Source organism: Leptosomus discolor, chromosome 9, assembly GCF_034619465.1.
Source record: "Leptosomus discolor isolate bLepDis1 chromosome 9, bLepDis1.hap2, whole genome shotgun sequence".
Classification (NCBI taxonomy): domain Eukaryota; kingdom Metazoa; phylum Chordata; class Aves; order Leptosomiformes; family Leptosomidae; genus Leptosomus; species Leptosomus discolor.
Window position 1 is genome coordinate 26938750 of NC_141399.1, and position 9168 is coordinate 26947917.

At 55.1% G+C, this 9168-nt stretch overlaps 1 protein-coding gene across 1 annotated transcript; it reads left to right on the forward strand.

The window, feature by feature from the left end:
* The first annotated feature begins 3709 nt into the window (after positions 1 to 3709).
* EDA2R (ectodysplasin A2 receptor) lies at positions 3710 to 8953 on the forward strand. The gene is made up of 8 exons (XM_009961597.2): positions 3710 to 3796; positions 4464 to 4642; positions 5425 to 5510; positions 5824 to 5988; positions 6487 to 6633; positions 7101 to 7588; positions 8199 to 8247; positions 8673 to 8953. Exons 1-8 carry the CDS (start codon positions 3710 to 3712, stop codon positions 8951 to 8953), a joined length of 1482 nt encoding a protein of 493 aa, XP_009959899.2.
* Positions 8954 to 9168: the final 215 nt, after the last annotated feature.

The following is a 9168-nucleotide window of genomic DNA, read 5'->3' on the forward strand; positions in this document are numbered from 1 at the left end:
GGGATGCTGTCCAGACAAAACGAGTGCAGGCTAATGAGCAGGAACAGAGGGATGACTGAGCAAGAGACTGTGGCTGGACACTACCAAACGTGAGGCATGCAGGCGTGTTTTCCAGATAACTTTTCATTTTTTCCCCCCCTCCTTCTCACTTGCAGTTCTTACTTAGGATTTCAGCTCTCTAGTTTAATGTTCCAGTGTATGCAAGCGTCTCACCCAAGACACAGTCACTCCTGGCTGTGCTAGTCTTGTCGTGCAGCAGAGCAGAACCCCCCTGTGACGTCCCATGGGCTTGCACAGTGACATGGCAGAGCCGCCACTGGTGTGCAGGTGTCAGAGCCCCTGGCGGTGGGTCTTGGCATCCCCAGTCCTGGGTGAGCAGAGACCCTCGGCTGGAGGGGCCAGGCCCCGGTACCTGCTGAGCTGTGGTCAGGCAGTGAGAACCAGAAGGGCCAATGCTTCCACTGATGGGGTTTTTTTGTACCCTTTCACTTACTGATTTCCTCACACTCTTTTTTTTCCTTCCAGAATCCGTTAGCTGGTCGCAAAAGAAATAGCTTAGATTCCCATATAGCCTTAATTTTTTTGAAAATTATGTTTTCACAGGAAGAAGAAATGATAGTGCTCCAGAACTGTCACAGCGGTGAATGAACTGCAACTCGTGCTGTAGCTTTGCTGAAATGCTTTTCATCTCGTGCAGTGAAACTCATTCAGCAACTCGTAGTCTTGCTGTCTTGAGTAATAATGCAGAGGGGAGCACACTGCTCGCCTTGCTCAGGCACGTTGTCTCATTAAGACAATAAAAGGGTCCTTTAACAAATTATGATGTGTTTAAGTTGGAAGATTTCATGCATCTCGAACCGATGGCAGTACGTTCTGCTTCCTTCCAAGCTATAAGTGCATTGATACTGTGTCATGTTTATATGCCTCTTTGGCAAATAAAATGTATTGCTCTGGCAGTCACCAAGAGACCCCGGGTAGTTTCCAAAGAGGTGGGAGGGTTTTGTTGTTTGGTTTTATTTTTTACTTTCAGCTAATTAGGACTAGTTGTTTTAGTCACTTATTAGACTATCAGAAATTCTGCTTTACCAAGGCAGTGCTATGTGGTTTGGATGTATGCTCCACTTACAAATTAAATGTCTTGGTTCTGGTATTGTTAAAATAAGTACAGGAATACCACAGCTTTGAATTTCATGCCAGATACTCAACAAAGCATTCGTTCCATTATCATTACACTGTAGCTTGAGAAGCAGCAGGCCTGCTCTGCGCCGAGTGGTTTCCCTGGCATGGTTGCGGTGTGCCATCTTCCCTGCCATCCTGGAGTGATCCCGTTGTGCTGGCAGATGTCCTAGCGCATGTCCTCGCGCGTGGAGTTGCGCTGGCACTGAGTTCCTTTTGCCTGTGTAACTTTCTGTATTTGGGAAATGGGTTGAAGCTGTGCCTCCCCTGGGGAGACAGGGCTGTGCCCCCAGCTGCAGGCACTCCTGGACTGCAGAGAGGTCCATAAGTATATGAGAGAAAGTGGTTGCGTTGTGTTCATAGGGCAGTTTCACCAAAAAGACTGCTGGTTTGGGGATTTTTGGTTGTTTTGGTTTTTTATTCTTTTTTTCACCAATACTTCTTTCTTGTGTTACAACAGCACTTTGGAGAGCAGTTGAAAAATCGATCCCCTTGTTCTCCAGGCTCCCAGTGTCTTGGCTTCTTTTCTGTTGCCTGCAACTCTATTTCATACGTCTCGTGCTCTTGTTATGGGTGAAAGCCTGAATCAAGCTCTGGACTCCAGACCAGGGCACCAGCGGTGCTGAACCCCCCGCTCTGGGCAGAGATACCCACCGGTGGGGGCGAGAGGCTGCGAGCTCAGAGCTCACCAAGAGGTTGGGTTTGGGCCGTTAGTGTGCCAGCCCTCCGAAGTGGTTGTGTGTCACCCATTTGGAGCCTGTCTCCCCACCTTTTGTTTTTCCTACTGCGTTCAGCCTGTAGCTGCACCCCAACACTGACCCCTGTGCCTCTCCTGGGGCGCTAGCACCCAGCTCCCTCTTCGGCACCTTCTGAGATGGTGACAAATCCCCTTTATTTATTCAGTAGTGTCAGTAACCTTTACGCTATTTATAGGCTGTGATCATGCCCCTCCCGAGATGTTTGCAAGATAAATTTAGCTCCCTTAGCTTCTCACCGCCAGTCCTCGCTGGCTTGCGCTGCCATTCCTTATAACTGCTCGTGAGAGCCGGCTGGGCGCGGGAGGTGCAGTGAGGGGTGACTCACTTTCTATGCTCGTCCGGGGCAGACTTCATCTCGAATGAATCTCGGCCACTCGGAGCCTGGGGAGCCCGTCCAAGTGTCCGCTTCCAAAAGGCAGCCAGCAAGGGAGTGGTGGGGGATTAGGTGGAGGAGTGCAGCAAAAGACTGCAGAGGAATGCTTCTGTGGGATGGTGTGTTCGGAGCCTGGGAACAGTGCGGATGGGTGGGGAAGGGGGCTGCGGCAGGAGGGGCTGGGTGGTGCTCAAGGGCCCTGCAGCCCACTCCCCCCTCTGCTGCTAGAGCCTTGCAGGGGGTGGGTGTTCTGGCCGAGCCTTTCCTCCTCCCGAGGCTGTGGAGCAGGATGGCTCTGGTAGAAAAGTCAGGTTTTCCTGGGTGGTTCAGGCTGTTCAGGGCAGTGGTCTTCAAAAGAGTGTTTTCAGGTGTTCCCTGTTCCTGGTGGGTGTTTTGAAGGTATAAAGCTTTGTTCCCAAGGCTAGTTGAACACTGTTTCTCTACTGATTTGCTGCACAAGGTTATGGGAAAAGCAAAATGAAGATTGGTCTAGTGGGGGTGGATTTTATTCCATTTCTGTCATCATGGTAAGAATCCACCTAGAACATGCAGAAATAAACAGACAGCCGCAAAACTCCAAATCAGTTATTCAGTTCTGTAGCTTCAGTCAGAGTTGCTTGTTCTCAGCGAGACGCGTGTTCCCCTGTAAGGTGCAAACTGTGGCTCTGCTGTGGCTGGGGTGGTTCTGCCATTAACTTCAGCTGAGCTGTAGTTCACCTCAAGAAGGTTCTGGATGGTGTTTTTGAGAGAGGTAGGTGCTTGTTCTGCTGGTCCTCTGAGATTCTGGAAGCAATCCTGTGTTGAGCTGGAACGTATGCTAAGCAAGAGCCTGAGCAGCCTGCGTGGCTTCGGGCCGGCATAGCAGGCTGTGTCCCCTGTTCTGCTGGGGAAACAGCCAGCCACCAGTGTTCGGTCATGTCAGACCAATGCAGCCGTGCTGGCCAGAGCTGGGCTGCCAGATCCCAAAGCTGGGACGTTGCGGGGACTGAGCTCTCTACCGATACTCTGGGGTACCCAGACCTGCAGCTGGGGCTGGCAGAGTCCACTGGCCCCCTGTGAATTGGTGACCTGAGCAAGTGGTGGGTCTGCCTTAATACTGGAAGTGAAATTTCATTTGCTCCATTGTGATGGCTGCAATGTGGCAGCAAAACCAGGTGATTCATTCCCAGCCTTGCTGGGAAGCCCTTACTGAGCTGCTGGAGCAGCCCACCATGCAGTAGAAGCAGGCATCCTCCTCCTGCCAGAGTGACCTCCGTGATGCACACGAGATGCAGGCTGCCGTCCTGGCCAGAGCGGAAACTTCTGCCCAGAGAAGGGCACACTGTGCATCTTAAAAGTGTCGGGGCTGGCTGTGACCTCTCTGCCTTCTCTTCTTCAGGCTCCCTGCCCCTCTCCAGCCCCAATGGAGTGCCAAGAGAGCGAGTACCTGGATGAGAATAGGAAATGCATCCCCTGCAGAAAATGCATGCCTGGGCAGGAGCTTTCCAAGGTAAATCAGCTGCTCTGGAAGGACTGGGAATCATCTAGCACCCAGGCTTTTACAGTGCTAGGTGAATCCTCTGCCAGCCTTCCTCCAGAAGGATAATCTTAGATGCTGGCATTTTGGGAAGAGCTGGGAGTCAGGGGGAAGGGACAGTGAACAGTTTCACTCACCCTGGGTAGGAGGTTGAAATGTTGGATGTAGGATGTGGGAAGGGATTTCAGGTTGCTGCTCGGGTTGTCCTCTTTTCCTTTTTACCGATGGAAATCTAAATCTTATCCCAGTCCACAGCCCCGAGCAAAGCCGTGCTGCTCTGCCAGGCTGGGTGGGCACGAGCAGGATATGGCTGCAAGGGGGTCCAGTCCAGCCTTGGCAGTGGGAGTCGTGCTGCCTGCCTGGGTGCCCAGCAGGGTCCCTGCCATCAGCAGTGCCACCTGGGGCACATTGCTGTTGGTGCTTTCCTCCTCCCTAAACACAGCCGGCAAGCCCCAGTTGGGCAGCAGATGGCTTCCCTGCATGTCCCCATTGGAGCTGCTCTGGTGGCATCTACTCTCAGCTGGGTTCTGAGGGCATTTCATGTGAGCCCCCAGAGAAGGGACAGCTTTCCCCTTGGTACTGCTTTGGGACCTGAAGTGGCTCCTCACCACAGCCATGCACCCAACCTTGTGTCTTGCAGGACTGTGGCGACGGCAGTGGGGCAGATGCGCAGTGTGTTGCCTGCCCTCCCAGGAAGTTTAAGGACAGCTGGGGGCATCACGGTTGCAAGCCCTGCCTCTCCTGCACCCTCATCAACCGCATCCAGAAGTCCAACTGCACGGCGACGACCAACGCAGTCTGCGGGGAGTGCCTGCCAGGGTGAGTGGGTCCAGATCCTGGCTTGAGTGGAGCCATGATGGTCCCACCTGGGAGCATGCAGTGGGGGGATGGGGAAAGGAGGCTTTATCTGAGGCCACCCAGAACATGGGATGTAAGAGGAGCCCTGCTCATGACATGCAAATCAGACCCATCTGATGGCCCCCTTGTAGCTCCAAAGAAGGGAACCTGAAGGCTTCCATGCATGAGCAGTGAAAGAAAACTACTTCCAGGTCTGAGTTGTTCCTGTGGACACCAGGGTGACTAAGCCCTGGAGATCAGTGGCTGTAGACTGCTACAGTTGGTGGTCCCCTAAGAGGAGGACAGACCGTGCCTTGGGTGATGGGTTTCAGGAGTTACTGAAATGAAGACTGCTGCATACAGCCAGCCTGCAAAATGCCCAAGGGCTGCAGACCGTGTGGTAGCGAGCAGTGGGACTGGGGACAGAGGAGAGAGTCAGGGCTGTGGTTTGTGAGCCTCTTCTCAGATGCTATTGTAGGCTGGGGTGTTTCTGTGCCTTTGTGGAGCTATTAATCACTATTGCCCACTTGAGCAGACAAGGGGCAGGGGGGAAGCTGTTTGAGTGATGTCGCTCCTTGGCAAAATTGGCTAGACATGACAAAGTAGCTGTGGGTATGGCTTCACTCAGCGATGCAGAGATCTCCTGGCTTGGGGCGTCCCCACCTGCTGGGGCAGGCGCACAGGGGGATTGGCTGCCCAGAGCCAGGCTGGTGGGGGCTCACCACGGGGCTGTGCGCTGCTGAGACCCTCTGCTCTGTTGGCAGGTTTTATCGCAAGGCACGGATCAGCGGGCAGCTGGACTGGGAGTGCATCCCTTGCACCAAGCAGACTCCCTCCTCCGAGCCTCAGTGTAGGTGCCGTCCCTTGCCGGAGGCGGGGCAAGCCACTCTGGGGCAGGGTGGGGGCGGTATGGGCATGGTGGAGCAGGGTCACAGTGCATGCGAGGTTGTCATGACCATGTCAAAGGCATGCACTTTGATGTGCGCCATCCTTTCACCCATCCTACTTGCTGGCCAGCCTGCTCTGCTGGCCGCCCTGCAAGCTGCTGTCCCCCAGACCTGCTGGAGATGGCACAGTCATGTGTGTGGAGAGGGATGGGCAGGGAGGGGGTGGCCGAGGCCTCGGGGTTAGGCTCCAGTGAATTGTGCCTGGTGTGTTTGCAGGTCGGTCCCGGACAAACCTGGTGAAGGTAGCTGTCCCCACTGTACCGCCGCAGGACACAGCCCTTCTTGCATTGACCAGCAGTGCCCTGGTCATCATTGTACTGGTGCTTCTGGCACTCTCCATCATCTACTGCAAGCGGTTTTGGAAGAGCCAGTGCCAGCAAGGTGAGTCAACACCTGTTGTGCTTCTTTTCCTTCTCCCTTTGCTGTTACACATGCCTGTGGCCCCCTCCTCGCTGTGTAGAGTATTGCCCCTAGCATTGCTGCTCTTGCAGCGTACAGTGACCCAAACGTTCCTCTGCTTGCACAGAATAAACACCTCATTCTGCTTTTTACATCTTGTGCTTTGCCGTCTCAAAGACATGGAGGAGCTTTCCTCCTCCTTAGTACCGTAATTAGGAGGAGGAGAACAGTTGGAACTGGCGATCCTTTCTTCCTGGGGTTTCTTGGGGGTGGGCTGAGGTTGAGTGGCTCTTTGCAGGGCAGACCGGAGGACTGGGGAGGGAAGAGGCAGTAGGTCTGGTGGCTGGGGCACGTTGGCATCCAGCAGTGTGCCAGGGAGCTGCTGGCTCACAGCTCTTCACCAGCAGACGTACCACACGGCTGAGGACGTGCTGGGGAAGCAAGCCAAGCCTGTGCTCAGACTGGTTCTCTCTGTCCTAGTCTTCCTGAGGACTCAGAACTTCTCAGGCCAACAAGCAATGTTCCCGACCGCAGCAGCACCCAGCAGATTCCTGTGTGAGGAGCAGATGACCAGTCCCTGCTGCCTGGGTGTGACGAACCTGAGCCCCTGCTACAGGCAGGCAGAAGGTACCTGCTCCTGCCGCCTTCCTCTTTCTCCAGGGGAGGGAGGCTGGTGCTGGGCTCCAGCTTGCACAGTCCTAGGACTTATTGAGATGCCCTTAGGCAGGAAGGATGGTGCTGGATGATGTCTGAGTCCCACCAACAGGAAATTTGGGGCGTCTCTTAACAAACGCTTGCAGACCTCGTATCAGAACTGCCTGCATGCGGGCCCTGCAGCTCTGGATCCCCCCAGCCCACTCCCGATCTCCCTGTGACTGGGGGAGTGATTGACCCCACTCAAAACTTTGCAGAAAGGCACAAAAGTGGCTTTACTCAGTGGTGGTGCAGGGGACAGGGGTCTGGCCTCTGGCAGGGTGCTCCTAGCTCTGCCCACAGGCCCTGGCTGATGGGTTTAACAGCAGGGTTGGCAGAGCCCCAGAAGGGGCCAAGGCAGATCCTGGGCTTCGCTGAGCTGTGCTGGTTTCTGGTTTCAGGCCCTGTGGAAGCAGTGCAGTTCATTTCGGATGGGGAAGCTGTGGGTCTCCAGCTCCCCTCTCTCCAGCTGGAGATGGACTTGCCATCAGCCATTGCAGTCAGTGGTGCCTCCAAAGCCCAGCTGAGCAGGAGCCTCCTGGAAAGCCAGCCCCTCATCTGGGCCTCTGGCCGCAGCGACTGCCTGGCTGGGGTCCTGCTGCCCTCTGACCCCAGGCAGGGCCAGCCGGGCACAGTGGAGGCCCTGGCCCCCCTCTCCTCCTGCGCCTCTGAGATGCAGCACAAGTGGCCACATGCCCCGGTGGAGTGTACCGAGCTGGACCTCCAGAAGTTCTCCACTCAGGCAGAGTTTGTGGATGGCGAGCGGCTGGAGGATACGGCGAGCCGGGCGGCACAGAGGGTCCCAGCAGAGAGTGGTGCGGGGCAGGAGAGGGCCCGGCACTCACCCTCCGCCTTCCCGAATCCTACTGCCGAAAGCAGGGAGCAGCCGGTAAGTTCCTCTGGCCTTGTTGCTCCTCCAAACTGCTGATGGACACCTGAGGCTTGGGCACAGGGGGCTGGGCTCACCGGTACGTAGGCTAGTTTGTTAATATCTGGAACTAACTGGTAATTACCAAAAATGATTTCCAGATATTTAGTGATGTGTCACTCAACAGGCCATCAGCCATGGAAACGTGACCTCCTGGGGCAGCTTCAAACGCCCAAAAGACCAGAGACAATTTATTGAATGTATAAGCATATCTTTAACTGATGTGCTCTGGAGGGGTTCTTTCCTCCAGAAAGCTGACCTGGCGGCGGGGAGAGCTGGTTCCTCCTCCCTCTGTGGTGAGCTCGTAATGCACCCGGTGACTAATATCATTGAGGCTCAGAAAATGTCTGGCAGAGAGAGGTGTTTAACAGCTTAGCTCCAGGCGACCGTTTATGGAAGCAGTTTGCTGGGAGACCCTGGAACATCCTGAGGAGGTCATTGGCTCCGTGGGATGGTAGTGCTGGAAGGAGAAGCCCTATTCCTCTGAGGCTCTGTGACTGACCTGGGAGCAGTGGCAGGCGTTGCTGTTCTTACCAGACTGCCACCAACCTTGGGGTCTTTGTCTTGCCAGGTGGATGATGCCCAGAGCCTTATGACTCAAATCAGCAGCACAGCAAAGGGTGAGTGTCTTTCCAGCCTCATCTTTGTTCTCCAAGTGTTGGGGTAGCAGAGGGAGGCAGATTCTTGTAAGAGAGCTCCTCCAGAAGTCCACCACTGCTACATGGAGGTGCCAGTCATCACAGGGACTTGTCTGACTTTCATGGCCTTTGGTGCTCGTACACAGGGTAGATTGTCCATGACACTCTGTTGAATGGTCTGCGGGTGGGTAGCAGATGGATGTCCCGTTGTTACCACCCTCCCCAGGACTGAGCCAGCTCCATGTTGCTGAGCTCTGAAGGTGATGTTGGAGAAGATACCTGCCCTGGCAGGGTGGAGTTTCACCTGCTCAGAAGGGACAGGGGCTGGAGTCTGACTGCTCTGTTTATCCTTATCTTAGCCGGATAGGTTGGTTTCTAACCTCCCTTTGCTGTGTTGCTGCCTCCAGGTCTCCCGGTAGCAGAGCTGCCCCATTCCTTGGTGCAGTCACTTGCCTCCTTGTTGGACACTTCCTTGAACGGTGTGAAGAACTTCAGCCACGTGGCACTGGAGCTGGGGGTTGCACCCCAGTTGCTGGGACGGATATCTGGTTTTGAGCAGCTCATCGCTCACTTCACCTACTCAGGAGACGCAATCACCATCCCACTCCTGGCCCAGGCTCTGCAGCGGCTCCAGCGGTTCGATGCCTTGCTCCTGCTCTGTGACCACTTCGCGCTCAGCCAGGCTTAGGGCCACCAGCGCTAGAGAGGACAGGGGAGGGACGGAGGAAGCTCCAGGCACTGTGTGTACTGGTACAGGAGGGGATCCGATAGCCCTGTGGTCACATAATCTCTCTGGTGTGCACATGGGGAGTACATGGAGATGGTCTTTGCATCACGGAACAGAAGGATGTGAGGGGGAGCATCCCTCTGTCCCATCTCCAGCCATGCCTCCTCCCAGCCTCC